Source organism: Prionailurus viverrinus, chromosome A2 (genome assembly GCF_022837055.1).
Source record: "Prionailurus viverrinus isolate Anna chromosome A2, UM_Priviv_1.0, whole genome shotgun sequence".
NCBI lineage: Eukaryota > Metazoa > Chordata > Mammalia > Carnivora > Felidae > Prionailurus > Prionailurus viverrinus.
Genome location: NC_062562.1, coordinates 5,962,669 through 5,981,589, shown reverse-complemented (window position 1 = coordinate 5,981,589; position 18,921 = coordinate 5,962,669). Strand labels below are relative to the sequence as shown.

Below are 18,921 nucleotides of genomic sequence, written 5' to 3'. Positions count from 1 at the left end.
TCACTGAACATAGAGTGTTATCCTGAGAACTTTTTGTAAAGCCCTCTTGATGTCCGTGTTCCGCAGGCTGTAGATGAAGGGATTCAGCATTGGGGTGACCACGGTGTACATCAATGAGGCAATCATGCCCCTCCAGGAAGATGCGTCAGAACTGAGATACACACCAAGCCCTGTCCCATAGAACAAAGAAACCACAGACAAGTGAGATGCACAGGTGGAAAATGTCTTATACTTCCCATTAGCTGATGGGATTCTCAGGATTGAGGAGGCAATTCGGCTATAGGAGAAAAGGATCCCTGAGAAGGGAACAATGCCAAGAAAGCTAGTTACAATATATAGCAGGATGTGATTGGCCAATGTGTCTGAGCAGGCAAGCATGAGGGCCTGAGCAAGTTCACAGTAAAAGTGTGGAATCACCCAGTTGGTGCAGAAGGACAGCCGCAACATTAAGAGACTCTGGATCAGGGAGTATGACAAGCTGATGAACCAGGACACAAGAACCAGGAGGCCACAGAGCCACGGGTTCATGATGACTGTGTAGTGCAAGGGGTGACAGATGGCTACAAACCGGTCATAGGCCATCACAGTGAGGAGAAAAGTGTCCATACCTCCAAAAACCATGAAAAAATACATCTGGGTGATGCAGCCTGCATAGGTGATGGATTTGCTCTGTGTTTGGATGTTCACCAGCATCTTAGGGACGGTGGTAGAGGTGAAGCAGATGTCAGCAAAGGACAAGTTAGAGAGGAAGAAGTACATGGGGGTGTGGAGGTGAGAGTCAGAGCTGACAGCCAGGATGATGAGCAGATTCCCGAGCACGGTGACCAGGTACATGGACAGGAATAGCCCAAATAGAATGGGTTGATGCTCTGAGTCTTGGGAAAATCCCAGGAGTAAAAATTCTGAAACATTCGTTTCATTTCTTGGTTCCATATTGTCAACACATCAGCTAGATGATTGAAGAAGGGAATGCACATGAAATAGACATTAGAAAAACTCTAGAGTCTACTTTTTTATTTCTTGAAATGAAGCATTGGGCATAAAAGCCTTAACATTACAGAATTCAGACATCCTATATTCTGTTTTATGTGCAACATTTAATAATGTTGATCAATACCCTGTCCACTGGCCTTTGGGGCCCTCATTTATGCTCTTTATTTAGAATCACCAAATCTAAAAAGTTAAGAACAACTTTGGACATCAGCCATAACATGATCCAAACTCATTCTAACACAAATGAGCAAAATGAGGTCTGGTGAACTGCAGTAACTTAATGTGGATTATCTGCCTTGTGTGGGACGCAAAAAAGGGTCAGATAACTATGTCTCAGAGGTGAGAAAATTTGAGGGTATCTCACATGTCTGGACACACTATTGTAGGATGAGTAGAATGTAGGTTTACTCCTCAAGAAGAAAAAAAAGGAAGAAAAAGAAAATGTTTTCACAAAATGATAAATCACATGAACAGATTCTTAATGCTTAGTGTACCAGGGGCCATCAACATCCTGCAGGAACAGGGCCAGATGCTTCCTGGACATTTGTTGCTTGACAAAATGCTCTTCATCCAGATGGCATACGTTCGAGCAAAAAATGCATATTAACATTTGCACTATTTCAGTACCATGATATACTACAAAGGTCACAAATAGAATTTTAGTCATATCCTCTATGGTGCTCATGACATACCCAAGGAAGCATAGAAACTGCTCCAGGATGTTGACATAGGAGCCCAAAAAAATGAGAGTCAGATGTGGCACTCATATTCAGGTGATGATTCAATGAGGCTGGGAAGAAGAGGAGCCCACCTACTCTCCTACTCTCTTTGTTTCAGGTCCTGAGGTCCTGTTCCCAGATACAGAGGAAGGGGTCCTATAACCCAGGATGCTGAACAGCATAAAATCATAAAATGATCTTCAGTGTTGTATTTTGTCTCGTTAGAAGTATTTTTGCACAACTACTATTCTTTAATGCCCCTAACTATAAAGGGAAAAAGCCACCATTGACTGTATCCCTGTCAGTCCTCTTAGGTATAAAAACCAAAGTAGCAGGGAAGGGGTGGCTGAAATAGGTGAAGGTGGTCAAAAGGTACTAACTTCCAGTTATAAAACAAATAAACCATGAGGTATAATGTGCTGTATGAATACAGTTAATAATATTATATGGTATATTTGAGAGTTACTAAGAAAATAGACTTTATAGAGGCACCTGGGTGGCTCAGTTGGATAAGTGTCTGACTTCAGCTCAGGTCATGATCTCGCAGTTTATGAGTTCCAGTCCTGTATCTGGCTCTGTACTGACAGCTTGGAGCCTGGAGCCTGCTTCAGATTCTCTGTCTCCCTCTCTCTCTGCTCCTCCCTCACTAGTGCACTGTTTCTCAAAAATAAATAAAAAATATTTAAAAAATAAGAAAATAGATCATATAATTTCTCATCACCAGAAAAAAATTTTTGTGACTACGTGTGGTGGCAGATGTTAAGTAGACCTATTGTGGTAATATGTCAAATATTATATGTGCAATGTGATGAATCATTATGTCATATACCTTATTCTAATATAATATTACATACCAATTTTAACTAAAAAAAAACAAACACAAAAACCCCAAAGCAAAGAGTGTCTCTGGAATGATAAAGATGGTCACGTTGTAGGCACATTGTTTAAGTATGAATGAACGTCTTTGTTCTGACCCTTGGTAGGTGGGCAGTTTGCAATCACCTCTGGTGGCTTCTGGTCAGGTGAGAGGTATTCGAAACAGAAGGTCACGACTCATCTTTAAAGCATGATAGTTTGTAAAAATTTTCCTTGACTTTTAATAGATGTAGCTTGCTCCCTTGCATTCTGATTTGTTTTGAGCAGAATATCAGAGTACACAGGTAAGGCCCACAATTCTGGATATTCCCTGGGTGCTGTGTGTCAACATCATCAACTGCATTAGAATTCAGTAAAGCCGTTTCTCAGAGGGACTGGATTATGATTCAAGCGGGTTATGAAATGAATAATTATCACATTCATCTTCAGAAAGAGTTTCTTATAGATTAGAAACATTTTATCTTATGGCACAAAAACAGACACAAAGACCAGTGGAATAGAAGAGAGACTCCAGAATTGGACCCACAAAAGTATGGCCAACTAATCTTTGACAAAGCAGGAAAGACTATCCAGTAGAAAAAAGACAGTCTCTTTAACAAATGGTGCTGGGAGAACTGGACAGCAGCATACAGAAGAATGAAACTAGACCACTTTCTTACACCATTCACAAAGATAAACTCAAAATGGGTAAAGGACCTGAATGTGAGACAGGAAACCATCATAACCCAAGAGGAGAAAGCAGGAAGAAACCACTCTGGCCTCAGCTGCAGCAATTTCTTACTTGACACATCTCCCAAGGCAAGGGAATTAAAAGCAAAAATGAACTATTGGGACCTCATCAAGATAAAAAGCTTCTGCACTACAAAGGAAACAATCAACAAAACTAAAAGGCAACCAACGGAATGGGAAAAGATATTTGCAAATGACATATCAGACGAAGGGCTAGTATCCAAAATCTATAAAGAACTCACCAAACTCCACACCCAAAAAACACATAATCCAGTGAAGAAATGGACTGAAGACGTGAATAGGCACTTCTCTAAAGAAGACATCCAGATGGCCAACAGGCACATGAAAAGATGCTCAATGTCACTCCTCATCAGGAAAATACAAATCAAAAACCACACTGAGATATTATCTCATGACAGTCAGAGTGGCTAAAATGAACAAGTCAGGAGACTATAGATGCTGGAGAGGATGTGGAGAAACGGGAACCCTCTTGTACTGTTGGTGGGAATGCAAACTGGTGCAGCCACTCTGGAAAACAGTGTGGAGGTTCCTCAAAAATTTAAAAATAGATCCACCCTATTACCCAGAAATAGCACTGCTAGGAATTTACCCAAGGGATATAGGAGTGCTGATGCTTAGGGGCACTTGTGCCCAATGTTTATAGCAGCACTTTCAACAATAGCCAAATGATGGAAAAAGCCTAAATGTCCATCAACTGATGAATGGATAAAGAAATTGGGGTTTATATTCACAATGGAATACTACTTGGCAACGAGAAAGAATGAAATCTGGCCTTTTGTAGCAACAAAAGAATGGATGGAAATGGAGAGGGTTATGCTAAGTGAAATAAGTCATATAGAGAAAGATACCATATGTTTTCACTCTTATGTGGATCCTAAGAAACTTAACAGAAGACCATGGGGGATGGGAGGGAAAAAAAAGTTAGAGAGGGAGGGAGCCAAACCATAAGAGACTCTTCAAAACTGAAAATAAACTGAAGGTTGATGGGGGGTGGGAGGGAGGGAAGGGTGGGTGATGGGCATTGAGGAGGGCACCTTTTGGGATGAGCACTGGGTGTTTTATGTAAACCAATTTGACAATAAATTTCATATTAAAAAAATAAAGATTTATGATCAGCAAAAAGAAAGAAAGAAGGGAAGAAACATTTTATCTTAGGATGAGAGCTTAGAAATTAGAGGTGAAAGATACAACCGTTTGTCATTTATACTTTCCCCTTTATTCATGCACCAAATACCTGTTAGTCTTCTGTTTCTATTCTGTTTCTAGGATCTAGTGTTAGTGGGCAATTTTGTTGAGCCAGGCAGGGTGTAGAGAAGAATGGAACTAGGCTGTTAGTCACTGAAAAAGTCCTGGAAGCCATTCTGCAAGAAGGACTACTTTGGGACAGGCTAAGTGTTAGCTGTTGGGGGTACAAAGATTAATGGTGTGGTTTTGTCTTGAGGGAGCCTGCCTTTCAGGGGTAGTGGTGGATAGAGAAACCAGTCATCATAATACAGTGACTTAAAAGCTAAGGTAAATGCAGTCTTCAGAGTGAAGTAGAGAAAGGAACCACAAATACAGCCTGAAATGATGCAGTCAAGGAAGGATTTCTGGAGGAACAGATACATGGGCAAGGAGTTGTCTAGGTTGATGATTGAGCATGGGCTTTTCTGGCAGAGAAGGCAGCAAGGAAAAAAGCCCATAAGCAAAAAGCTGCATGGGACAGTGTGCTCTTAGCAATTTGTTGCAACACAAAATGGGACATGGAAATGGTGAAGAATGAGGTTGACGAGATGAGTGGGGGCCACATATCTGGGAACCTTGAAAAAACCAATGGATTAAAGGATAGGGGCTATGTAAGGACTGTGACTAAAGGAGTAACATGATCCCTATCACGATTTTCCCTGGTGCCTGGAGTGAAAGATAGATTTAAGGCAGGCAAACGAGGGTCAAAGGGAACGGGGTTGGGAATACTCACATCATTAAAGTTGAAGGGACCACGTCACCAATTTTAGGGAAGAGGAACAAAGATGAAGAGGTGAATAAATTGTTCCCATGTCTTACTAATGATTCCGTGTTTCTAGATAAGGGTGAGACTTGACACCCAAGAGGAATCAAGTGAAACTATGAGGAAGGGATATGTGAAATCAGTGTCTTCCAGAATGTTTCCAGAGCTGAAGGGGAGGGTGTCAAGAGGGGACTGGACATTGGACCTTCCTGTGTGCTTTGCTCTTCCTCCCACATCCATCCTGCCCACGTCTTTATACACTGCAGCCCTAGATACCAGGGAACACAGACTCTTCACTCTTGAATATCTCTATGAGGACCACAGACGAAGGTGAAGAAGGAAGAGGAGGGACAGGTCCTTGCGGAGAAACAGGGTATGTTCCCCAGCAAATGAAGGTGGTAAAGAAGGATTCAGAAAGGATTTATCTGGTCTGAGTGAAGGTGAAGTCTCTGGAGTTTTGGGGCCAGGCGATAGGAGTAAAGAATAAGAGAAGATCCATATTGCATAGTCAAAGACCTAATAATCTATCAGTACCTGGGGGCATCCATTTGTGCACTTCCGACTGGTAACTGTGCCATTACACGGTGTGGTCCTGGATAGTGCTGTGGTATCCAAGAGCAGACTGGCTGCTTAACTCTTCCTCCTCAACCCTATAGTCTCCATCAACCATCCACCCAAATAACATGCAAGCAAAGGAAAAGCTCACTAACAATGGTAGGGTAGCCATTCACCCTCCCAAAAAATTGGCCCCTAGAGCTCCTCCTGCATGGATACCATGGGGGTGTCCCTGCCACATGCTTAATAGTAGGCAATGCCCTTTCTACCCAACCACCTCTTTTCTCTATTTCCCACAACACTTACTGGGCTATGCATGCTTGGCAATGTGGGCTCACCACTGGGACCGACTCCCCTGCGTCTTGTTCTCTCATGGAGGGTAGGCAATGAAGAAAGATTTGTTTCCCAAAGAGAAGGGATACAGAGCCAGGCATGTAATGTAGGGTGTGTCTGATTTTTCCTGGCAAAGGCATGGGTATCTTGGGAGTGATACATGGGCCTTGGGGACTATAAGTTGACATGTTACAGGTTTGGTGGCCCTGGGGACTGAATCCCCTGTGAAGCTTGTTAGACAAATTGATCAATGGATTTTCCATTCCCTGATCAATTTGACTCCTGATAGGCAGGGAGCACACAGGAAAGGGTCTCTGACCTGCCAATTCCTTATCCCTAGGAGAGTAACAGTGGGGCCAGCTGTGACACCTCTCTTCTGGGTCCCTTTTCTCTGGGAAGAATTTTTCCAGTGTTTCTTAGATCTCCTCCTGAAGACAACTGACTTGTAGTATTCACATCAGGCAGATGGCTGAGTAATGAAGGATCCCAGGAGTCACTTGGGTAATGGTTCTCAAACTTCTGGCCTGTGCCAGGATGACCTTGAATATTTGTTTACCTAGATTTGTCTTTAATTTATTTTATTTTTTAAGTTCATTTATTTTTTTGGAGAGACACAGAGAGAGAGAACAAGCAGAGGAGGGGCAGAGAGAAGGAGAGACAGAATCCCAAGTAGGCTCTACACTATTAGCACAGAGCCCACTGTGGGGCTTGAACTCACGAACTGCAAGATCATGACCTGAGCTGAGATCGAGAGTCAGACTCTTAACTGACTGTGCCACCCAGGTGCCCCTTTTATTTAAATAGATTTCTGAGTTCCATCTCCAAGTTTCTGTCTCAATGTGTCTGGTTTTGGGCCTGATAATTTGGATTTTTCACAACCTCTAAATTTTGCTGGTCTCTAGGACACTATTTTGAGAATAGTTGCCGTAGGGTAGTTTCAAAATGTAAGCTTTATCAAAAGTATCACCTTGGGCTCTTGTTAATGTATAGCTTTCCACCTTATTCCAGACATACATAGTCAATATCTCCAGGGGAAGAGGCTGAGAATGTAGTTTGAAAAAAATTTACAACAATTTTACTTTACTTTATTTTTATTTATATTTTATTGTAGAGACAGATACAAATATATAGGTACAGATAGATATATATCTCCACAATATGTATATAATAACATTTTCCATTTTAAGAATTTTTAAGTGTGCAAGTCTGTAGCATTAAGAACATTCACAATGTTGTACAACCATCACCACTATCCATTTCCAGAACTTTACCATCATTTCCAAGAGCACACTGTCCCCGTTAAACAAATTCCACATTCCCCCTCTCCCAACCATTGAAAACCCCTATTCTACTTTCTGGCTCTATGACTTTGCCCGTTCTAAGTACCTCATATAAGTGGACTCATAAAGTGCTTATCCTTTTGTGTCTGACTTATCTAACTTAGCATGTTTTCAAGATTCAACCATGTTTCGGGGCGCCTGGGTGGCGCAGTCGGTTAAGCGTCCGACTTCAGCCAGGTCAGGATCTCGCGGTCCGTGAGTTCGAGCCCCGCGTCGGGCTCTGGGCTGACAGCTCGGAGCCTGGAACCTGCTTCCGATTCTGTGTCTCCCTCTCTCTCTGCCCGTCCCCTGTTCATGCTCTGTCTCTTTCTCTCCCAAAAATAAATAAACGTTGGGGAAAAAAAAAAAAAGATTCAACCATGTTGCACCATGTATCAGAATTTCATTCCTTAAGGCTGAATAATATTTCATTGTATGTATATATCCACTTTTGTTTATCTATTCATCTGTTTTCATCCTTCGGCTATTGTGATTAATGCTGGGATGAACTTCAGCAAGAATCTATTTGAGTTTCTGCCTTAAATTTTAGGTGGCATTTACCTGGAATTGATGGATCTTGAGAATTTACTATTTTTTAAATGTATTTATTTATTTTGAAAGAGAGAGAGAGAGAGAGAGCACGAATGGGGGAGGAACAGAGAGAGAGGAGGAGAGACAGAATCCCAAGTGGGATGTACACTGTCAGCATAAAGCCCAACGTGGGACTCGAACCCATGAACCACAAGATCATGACCTGAGCAGAAATCAAGAGCCGTAAGTGACTGAGCCACCCAGGTGTCTTGAGTTTTATTTCTTTTCTGCAGAATTCTATTTTATTTCTATTGGAAATTCCAACATTGCACCCAGACATTGGAATACACAGGATAAAAAAGATAAATGAAGTGTAACCTCCCCCCAAAATTTAGAAGGGGAGGGGATTCAAAGTTCAGGTGGACGTTTTTAAGAGGCAGCCATTCATAAAATAATCATACAAATAATTGTTTAGTAACACTAGTGGTGAATGTGGTGGATGGCAGAGTGTCCATGAGAACATATATCTGGTGGAGACGGTGTACCCGAGAACTAAGGGTTATGGGCAGGATTCAGCCAGGCAACAGCTTGTCTAACTCCTGACATTCACAGCAGAATCTTCTCATTCTTCCCTTACAAGTAGTTGGTCTGTACCACCATCCCTGCAGACCCATGATCGCCAGACTGGTACATTTCACCTCCAAGATAATAGTGCCTATGGGGTGCTCTGCAGGCCCTTCAACATCTTCCCAAGATATTTTCTCCTCCCTAAAATGTTGCTTTTCTCTTATCCCATCTCTTTGAAAGCTAGCAGCATCAACTTCTGCACTCAGGGAATGGTTTTGCTCCAGTGTTCTCCATGGGGCTGATTTTGACCCTTCTGGAACAATTTCTGGTTATCCCAACACAGTGCTGGCATCTCGTGGCTGAAGGCCAGGGATGCTGTTAAACATCATGTGATATACAGAACAGTCCCCTGTAACAAATAATCAGACCAAAAATGTCAATATTGTGGAGACTGAGAAACCCTGGTCTAGACAAGTGTTGACAAGTAATATTAAAATTTTTATCTAAAAAAATCTCAACCATTCTCTTTATTATTTAATGATATTGAAATGTTATGTAAAACAAATCTCCATTTTTCATTTTTGTCTTAGGCTGCTTGACGTTTTGCATTGTGGTTAGATTTAAATGACATAAGATGTACCATTTTGATGATCTTCAAGTGTACATTCTGTGCACTTGGCATCCATATCTCTCCAGAATGTTTTCATCCTCCCAAATTGAAACTGTCCCTGTTGACACTAACCCTCTATCTCCTCCCTTCTTCCAGCCCCTGGCAACCACCATTTTACTTTGTGTCTCTGTGAGTTTGACTCCTCTTGGTACCTCATATGAGTAGAATCAAATGTATCCATTCGCAACGTCTCCATTTTGAAATTCTCAACTTTCAAAACCTGAACTTCTGACGTCCACTTTTCTTCCAAATATGCTCCGTCCACAGCCCTCCCTGTCTCGATGGATACACTTCCGTTCTTTCATTGTTCAGGCCCCAAACCCTGAAACCCACCTTGTCTCCTCTTTATCTCATCCCCGTATCCTGACTGACAACAAATCATCCTGGCTCTTCCTTCTAATCATAGTTCCAGGGAGCACTTCTCAACACACTGTCACCTCCCTGCTCCTAGCTAACTATACATATTTCACCTGGTTTACTGCAGTCATCTCCAAGCAGACTTTCCCACACCCTGCAATCCACTCTCAACCAGGCAGCTGGAATGATCTGTGAAATCCTGTCATATAGTGTCCTTTGTCTGCCCCAAACCCTGCTATGACTCCTCACATTGAATAGGGAAAGGGTTACGATAGGCATGGAGAGATAAGGGACCGTCAGGGAGGCAGGATGCAGCTACAAATGGGAAGAAGCAGCAGTGGCAGTGAAGTTCAGGGGGAAGAAAGAGGATAAGGTAAACTTGTTCCAGAACTGCCCAGGCTAGGCGGCATGCATAGATTCTCACAAACTTTCTGATAAGGTCCCAATAAAAAGCCAGGGACAGAAATCCTCAGTGGCAACCCAATTGGGACCCCACACTTTCTCTCCGTAAATTCTATCACTTTGCTCTGTTGTCCACAAGATTCATTCTCCGACTCCGTGAGACAAGGATGACCAACGTCTCTCCCACCCTCCTGTAACAACATCACTCAGAACAAATAAAGGCGAAAATCCTTGAAAGGCAGGGAAAGCCTCAGGTAATCAGCCCTGGATACCTGTCCTTCTCTTGCACTATGGCTCCATCACTCCTCCAGCCATGTCCTCCCCGGGCAACCTCCCACCTTAAGGGCTTTGTATTAACCTTTCCATCTGCTCGGGGCATGTTTCCACAAGACGTGCCTTCACCTTCTTCACAATGTAATGTACTCAATGAGGTTTATTAAGAACACGGTTTTTATTGTGACAACCCGTTCTCCCCATACACCTGTACCTGCTTATCCTTGTGGTAGTTGAGCCTAAAATATGACTGACACAGTAAAAAATCAGTAAACAAATAAATGTTCTAAAGGGGCTCCTAGTAACATTGTTTCCTGACCCCAGTTGATTGGCCCAAGGTGGAAAGAGAACATATTTGTGCGGATTAGAATTCTTTCCTGGGATTTTCTTTCTTTCTTTCTTTCTTTTTTTTTTTTTTTTGCATCTGAGTAACCAAAGTAATTCCAGTTCTGAAAAATGCAGCTATGAGGTGTGAGAGGTGAGAACTGCTGATCTCCATGTCTGTTTCCACTTGAAAGTAGCCAGTTTGAGAAAATAAAGCCGATAGTCTGAAAGGAAATCCTCATGGTGTTTGAGCCCCAGTGTTTAGTTGTGCCAGTGCCCAGCTGACCCGCCTCTCAGCTATGTTCAGATGAATCAGAGAATTCTCTTCTGTAACTTGTGGCCCAAGCACACCTGTCTAGTGCAGCCTTATCTTTACATGAGACAGGATCATGAGGTGATAATATCCACTGAAAATCAGCAAGGAGTACTGTGACAGACCCTCCACCTTCCAGCTCAAGGCCTTATCAAGCAGTCATTGGCAAATTGTAACTCACACACATCTCCTGTGGTAAGCTGAATAATAGCCTCCCAAAGATGTCCATGTACTATTCTGCAGAAGCTGTGAATGTGCTACTTTAGATGGCAAAAGGCACTTTGGGAGTGTCATTTAGTTAAGGATCTTGAGATAGGAAATGTACTCCGAATTATCTGGGTTGGCACAATGTAATCCTCAAGGTCCTAGGAAGAGCAAGCAGGAGGGCTAGAGGGAGATTTCAAGATGTCGTACTTTGTACTTTGAAACTGGAAGTAGGATCCATGAGCCAACGAATGCAGGGGGGCTCTAGAATTTAGAAAGGCAAGGAAAAGGACTTTCTCAGGCACCTCCAAAAGGAAAGCAATCCTGCTGATACATTTTAGACTTTTGACCTCCAGAATGTAAAATAATAAATTGTGTCATTTGAAACTACTAGACTTATGGCAACGCAAAACAGATTCAATAGGAAATTAATATACCTCTCTTCCAAAATTTGCCTATCTTATTGCCACTGGCTAGGTCAGGTACCCATTATCTCTCTCCTTGACCGTTTCAACTGTCTCCTAACTGATCCCTGTGGCTCCAATTCTCCCACTCAGAGTAATCCTAAGGTCCTCATATGATACCTTTGAATACAACATGTTTTGGTTCTCAAATGATTACAAAATCCTTAGTATGTCAAGTTTGACTCTCAGTGGTCTGTCTTCCATCTACATTTACAGGCTTATTACTTTCTTTTTTCTTTTTAAAAAATTATTTACTTATTTATTTTTGGAGAGAGACAACATAAGTAGTAGAGTGAAAGAGAGGGAATCTTTTTTTTTCTTATGTTTGTAAGATAATTTTTTTTTTTAAATTTACATCCAAGTTAGTATATAGTACAACGATTTCAGGAGTAGATTCCTTAATGCCCCTTACCCATTTAGCCAATCCCCCCTCCCACAATCTCTCCAGCAACCCTCTGTGTGTTCTCCATATTTAAGAGCTCTTATGTTTTGTCCCCCTTCCTGTTTTTATATTACTTTTGCTTCCCTTCCCTTATGTTCATCTGTTTTGTATCTTAAAGTCCTCATATGAGTGAAGTCATATATTTGTCTTTCTCTGACTAATTTCACTTAGCATAATACCCTCTAGTTCCATCCATGGAGTTGCAAATGGCAAGATTTCATTCTTTTTGATTGCCGAGTAATACTCCATTGTATATATATACCACATCTTATCCATTCATCCATTGGTGGACATTTGGGCTCTTTCCATACTTTGGTTATTGTTGATAGTGCTGGTATAAACATTGGGTTGCATGTGCCCCTTCAAAACAGCACTACTGTATCCGTTGGATAAATAGTGCAATTGCTGGGTTGTAGGGTAGTTCTATTTTTAATTTTTTGACGAACCTCCAGACTGTTTTCCAGAGTGGCTGCACCAGTTTGCATTTCCACCAGTAGTGCAAAAAATACCCTCTTTCTCCGCATCCTCGCCAACCTCTGTTGTTGCCTGAGTTGTTAATGTTAGCCATTCTGACAGGTATGAGGTGGTATCTCATTTGTGGTTTTGATTTGTATTTCCCTGATGATGAGTGATGTTGAACATATTTTCATGTGTCTGTTAGCCATCTGGATGTCTTCTTTCAAAAAGTGTCTGTTCATGTCTTTTACCCATTTATTCACTGGATTAGTTGTTTTTTGGGTGTTGAGTTTGATAAGTTCTTTATAGATTTTGGATACTAACCCTTTATCTGATAAGTCGTTTGCAAATATCTTCTTCCATTCCATCGGTTGCCTTTTAGTTTTGCTGGTTGTTTCCTTCACTGTGCAGACGCTTTTTATCTTGATGAGGTCCCAATAGTTCATTTTTGCTTTTGTTTCCTTTGCCTCTGGAGACATATTAAGAAGTTGCTGTGGTCAAGGTCAAAGAGGTTTTTACCTGCTTTCTCCTCTAGGATTTTGATGGCTTCCTGTCTTAGATTTAGGTCTTTCGTCCATTTTGAGTTTATTTTTGTGTATGGTGCAAGAAAGTGGTACAAGTTCATTTTTATGCATGTTGCTGTCCAGTTTTCCCAGTGCCACTTGCTGAAGAGACTGTCTTTATTCCACTGGATATTCTTTCTTGCTTTGTCAAAGATTAGTTGCCCATACATTTGAGGGTCCATTTCTCTATTCTGTTCCATTGATCTGAGGGTCTGTTCTTGTGCCAGTACCATACTGTCTTGATGATTACAGCTTTGTAATACATCCTGAAGTCTGGGATTGTGATGCCTCCAGCTTTGGTTTTCTTTTTCAGGATTGCTTTGGCTATTTGGGGTCTTTTGTGGTTCCCTACAAATTTTAGGATTGTTTGTTCTAGCTCTGTGAAGAATGCTGGTGTTATTTTGATGCGTATTGCATTGAATATGTAGATTGCTTTGAGTAGTATCAACATTTTAACAATATTTGTTTTCCTATCCAGGAGCATGGAATATTTTTCCTTTTATTTATTTATTTTTGTGTGTGTGTGTGTGTGTGTCTTCTTCAATTTCTTTCATAAGCTTTCTATAGTTTTCAGTGTAGAGATTTTTCACCTCTTTGGTTAGATTTATTCCTAGGTATTTTATTGTTTTTGGTGGAAAGACAGAGAATATTAAGTAGGGTCTAGACCTACCAGGGGTTTGATTCCAACACCTGAGATGATGACAATGAGGTCATGATCTGAGCTGAAATCAAGAGTCAGATGCTTAACTGAGTAAGCCACCCAGGCACCCCCAGGCTTATTCCCAATAACTCAGCCATTAAATTCTGTATATATTCCTAAAATACTTCATTATTGCATGTCTGTTAAATGTCACCCAAGCCTATTATCCAGTTAAATTTCTACTCGTTATTCATCACGTAAGCATATATTTTCCTATAGAAGTTTTCCCTGAATACAAAGTGTTGCCAAATTGTGGAAAAACTGGACCTTCATGCATTCCTGGTAGGAATGTACATTGGGCAGTCACTTGGGAAAACAGTTTGGCAGTTGCTTAAAAGCTTAAAGATAAACTTACCATATGACCCAGCAATTCCAACCCTAGGCATCTACCCAAGAGAAATAAAAACACACGTTGGCACAAACACATGTGCTCAAGTACCCACAGCAGCATTATTTATAATGACACGAAACTGGAAATGTCCAAATGTGTGCCAATGGACAAGTAGATTAAAAAATTAGTACATCCACACATTTGAATACTGTTCTGCAATTAAAAGAAACAAAACGTTGATACATAGTTCCACATGGATGACTCTGAAAAAACATACGCTGAGTGGAAGACCAATACAAAAGACTACACATTGTATGATTGCATCTATATAAGATATCTAGTAAAGCAAATTAATAGAGACAGTGATAAGTGATTTCCTAGGATTGAAGTGGGAGTCAATAGTAACTGCAAATGGGCACAAGGGAATGTTATGAGGTAACAGAAATATTCTAAAAGTATATTACAGTAATAATCACATAATTCTACAAATTTACTAAAATCATTTAATTTACATTATCATTGGGTAAATTTTGTATATGTAAATCATGCCTCAAAAATTATTTTAAAAAAGTTGAAAGAGTTTTCTTGGAATTATTCAGGATGGTTTCAAAACTTTTACCTTTCTTTTCAAAACGATCTATGACACACCACATTATGCTCACCACTGTGTATTGCAACCATTTGGACCCCTCCTCGATTTGGACACAGTAGCCAAAAAATTCACATTGGTGTCAACTTAATGGAATCAAAGTGAATTGGAGCTACATCAAATAAGCCTTTCCTCTCTAACAGATTATAATTTTAGAGTAATTTTTCAGTCCTATGTTCCCAATGATTAGTTTCCTTTTTTTTCTCTCCAGAAGTTTGAACTCCTTTCAGGATATGGTGTTGTACGTTATAGCTTTACCACCTGTCTTAGCTTGGATTCTCAGAGAAGCAGATGCTTAGCCAAGGGTTTATGTGCAAGCACTTTATTGGAAAGAACAAGGAACATGGAACATGGGTGAGAGGAGAAGTGATACATGGAAAAAAATACATTAGGGGTGCCTGGGTGGCTCAGTTGGTTGAGTGTCCGACTTCGGCTCAGGTCACGATCTCATGGTTTGTGGGTTCGAGCCCCGTGCTGGGCTCTGGGCTGACAGCTCAGTGCCTGGAGCCTGCTTCAGATTCTGTGTCTCCCTCTCTCTCTGCCCCTCCCCTGCTCATGCTCTGTCTCTCTCTGCCTCTCAAAAATAAAGAAACGTAATAAAAAAATTTTTTTTAAAAAGAAGAAAATACATTAGAATTAAGTTTATGTTCAGTCTGCTACCACAGGGAAGGAGCAGAATTTCATCCTGTGGGGCAATTCCGGAAAGTGGTACAAAATACAAACCTCAGAATTATCCAGTCTAGTGTGTGAAAGACATGCCATACCCTATAGGTCTCCATGAAGGGCTGTCTTTGTGTGGGCATAATTCTCTGTCACTTCCACCACCACCTAGTGGGGAAAGTTGGTTCTGGCTAGGGCTGTCATTTGGCAGTCATGCAGTGGACATGGTGAGGGGTCCCAGGGAAGAAATGGGAGAGAAATGTGGGAGAAATGTTGACAGCATCTACTAGTCCATCTTTCACTGAACACTCAGTTCTATCCACGTTATTCCCCCAAAGTGAGTTATGTTCTGAACACATTCCACATGTGTGTAATTACCATTCCTGATGGCACCTCCAGAGAGTCCCAGAAACCACACTAGAAAATAACTTTTATTCTATTGTCTTCACTATTGTATGTTTTAGGATCTTAGAGGGTATATCTTATTTATTTATTTATTTATTTATTTATTTATTTATTTATTTATTTAGAGGGTATATCTTAAAATTGCACATATGGGAAATAAAAGTCAAATAAAAGAAGGAAAGGAAGAAAAGGAGGAAAGATGGAAAGATCACAAAGAATGAAGCAACATCTCAGAGTTTTCCAAGGCAGGATATTACTATGAACATGATCATAGAAATCTAGATTCTGATTTTGAAGTTGAAAATCACATCACTATTCTTATACAAAGTAGGATGGAAACTCCATGTCAGTTAGCCAGGTCCTACCCAATTCCATCTTATTCTCCTCTTTTGAAAAGTGGGGTGAATGAGAGGAAATGTCACCACACAAGTTTTCTTTTTTTTTTTTTTTAACTTTTTTTTTTAACGTTTATTTATTTTTGAGACAGAGAGAGACAGAGCATGAACGGGGGAGGGGCAGAGAGAGAGGGAGACACAGAATCGGAAGTGTGCTCCAGGCTCTGAGCTGTTGGCACAGAGCCTGATGCGGGGCTCGAACTCACGGACCATGAGATCATGACCTGAGCCGAAGTCGGACGCTCAACCGACTGAGCCACCCAGGCGCCCCTCCACACACGTTTTCAAGATGACATAAAATCATACATGCGAAGGAAAAGGCACAGTTCTGAGAAGGTAAGCACTTTTGAATGACCACATAGGATTTCATTCCATTTCTTGTGGGGAAAACAAGCACACAAACAAAAGGTGAAGAGCCTTTCACGAAGATGATGCCAAAGGCAAAGAAGGAAGCCCCTGCTGTTCCCAGAGCCGAAGCCAAAGCAAAGGTTTTGAAAGCCAAGAAAACAGTGATGAAAGGCGTCCACAGTCATAAAAAAAAAAAAAAAAAAAAAAAATCCACATGTCACTTACTTTCTGACCGCCCAAGACACTGCATCTCCTAAGGCAGCCCAAATATCCCTGGAAGAGAGCCCCTAAGAGACACAAACTGACACTATGCCATCATCAAGTTTCCCTGACTACTGAGTCAGCCATGAAGAAAATAGAAGACAACAACACACTTGTGGTCATTGTGGATGTCAAGGCCAACAAGCACCAGAACAAACAGGCTGTGAAGAAGCTCTATGACATTGATGTGGCCAGGGCCAACACTCTGATCAGGCCAAATGGAGAAAAGAAAGCATATGTTCAACTGGTTCCTGACTATGACACTTTGCAGTTGCCAACAAATTGGGATTTTCTAAACTAAGTCCAGCTGGGACACCTGGGTGGCTCGGTTGAGCGGCTGACTTCAGCTCAGGTCATGAGCTCATGGTTCATGGGTTAAAACCCCACATTGGGCTCTGTACTGTCAGCTCAGTGCCTGGAGCCTGCGTCAGATTCTGTCTTCCTCTCTCTCTGCCCCTCCCCCGCTTGTGCTCTGTCTCTCAAAAATAAATAAACATTAAAAAAATTAAAAAAATAAACTAAGTCCAGCTGGCTAAATATAAGTTTTTTCACCATTAAAAAAAAATTGAGGTGAAGAACATCAACATTTTAGAGCATTATTCTTGCAGCAAACACAGCAACGTTTGATATGACAAGTCCTTCAAGCCTGAAGTTAGAAATATTAAGAATGGCTGCAAGAAAGCCGATCAAACATGGAAATTTATCGACAGCATATGGAGAAGCAAAGTCCAAAAGGTTTTATGGAGGAGTTGTTGAGGAGAGACTAATACAAAAACAAACAGAAGGGAAGTCATGGGTGCTTTGGGAATAGAATAAACCAAACATGTTCATTAGAGGAGAAAAAGAGACAGATTTAATCTCACATTTGTTTTTGGGACCTACAATGTCCACATGGCTTCAAAGCTAGTGGCCCATCATGGCCATGAGGTTGCTCTGCTGAGGAATCTTTGCAGGGCCCCCTTCACATCCTTGTTCCTCAAGCTGTAGATGAAGGGATTCAACATGGGGGTCACCACAGTGTACATCACTGAGGCAATTGAACTTCTCTGGGAAGAATGGGTCACAGCAGAAGTGAGGTAGACCCCCAGGCTTGTCCCATAGAACAGACAGACCACAGAGAGGTGAGACCCACAGGTGGAAAATGCTTTATACTTGCCCTCACTGGACGACATCCTCATTAAGGAGGAGACAATCTGAGAGTATGAGAAGAGGATCCCAGTGAGAGGAAACACACACAGCAGTGCAGTGGCAACATACAAGCAGATGTTATTGATGAGGGTGTCAGAGCAGGCTGCCTTAAGAATCTGAGCCAGTTCACAGAAGAAATGTGGAATTTCAGTGCCTGTACAGAAGGTCAGCCGCCTCACCAGTAGAATATGAATCAAGGAGACCCAGAAAAGGGTGAGCCAACAACTCAGAACCATGAGGACACAGAGTCGTGGGTTCATGATGACTGTGTAGTGTAGGGGGTGGCAGATGGCCACAAACCGGTCATAGGCCATCACAGTCAGGAGGAAATCATCCATTCCAGCAAAAATCATAAAAAAATACACTTGAATGAGACATTCTATATAGGAAATGCCTTTGCTGCATTCCTGGATGTTCACCAGCATCTTTGGGACAGTGGTGGAGATGAAACAAATGTCAACAAAGGACAGGTTGGAGAGGAAGAAGTACATGGGGGTGTGGAGGTGAGAGTCAGAGCTGACAGCCAGGATGATGAGCAGGTTTCCAAGCACAGTGACCAGATACATGGATAGGAACATGCCAAAGAGGAGAGGCTGCAGTTCTGGATCATCTGAGAGACCCCGGAGGAGGAATACTGATACTTCTGTCTGGTTTTCTGCTTCCATGTATCTGGTGTGTTTGCTGGAGAAGGAGGCAAAAGCAGCCTTCAGTGAAGAGTCAACTGACACCTCCTAGTCATCACCTTTTTGCATGGATATCCTTTTTGCATCCATTCTACACGGATATCCTTCACTCTCAATCAGTCCTTCCAAATCTAGTGATTCACTCATTGAAGTCATAGCCCAAATCCATTTAAATGTATGCAATCACTCAGACTATCTTTAAC

General features: G+C 41.5%; 2 protein-coding genes across 2 annotated transcripts; both read right to left on the bottom strand.

The window, feature by feature from the left end:
• Positions 1-933, bottom strand: LOC125147946 (olfactory receptor 7D4-like). The gene has a single exon (XM_047825502.1). The coding sequence runs from the start codon at positions 931-933 to the stop codon at positions 1-3; it is 933 nt and encodes a 310-aa protein (XP_047681458.1).
• A 16,828-nt stretch (positions 934-17,761) lies between these two features.
• LOC125150007 (olfactory receptor 7D4-like) lies at positions 17,762-18,700 on the bottom strand. Its single transcript, XM_047829281.1, has one exon. It carries the CDS (start codon positions 18,698-18,700, stop codon positions 17,762-17,764), a length of 939 nt encoding a protein of 312 aa, XP_047685237.1.
• Between the last annotated feature and the right edge of the window lie 221 nt (positions 18,701-18,921).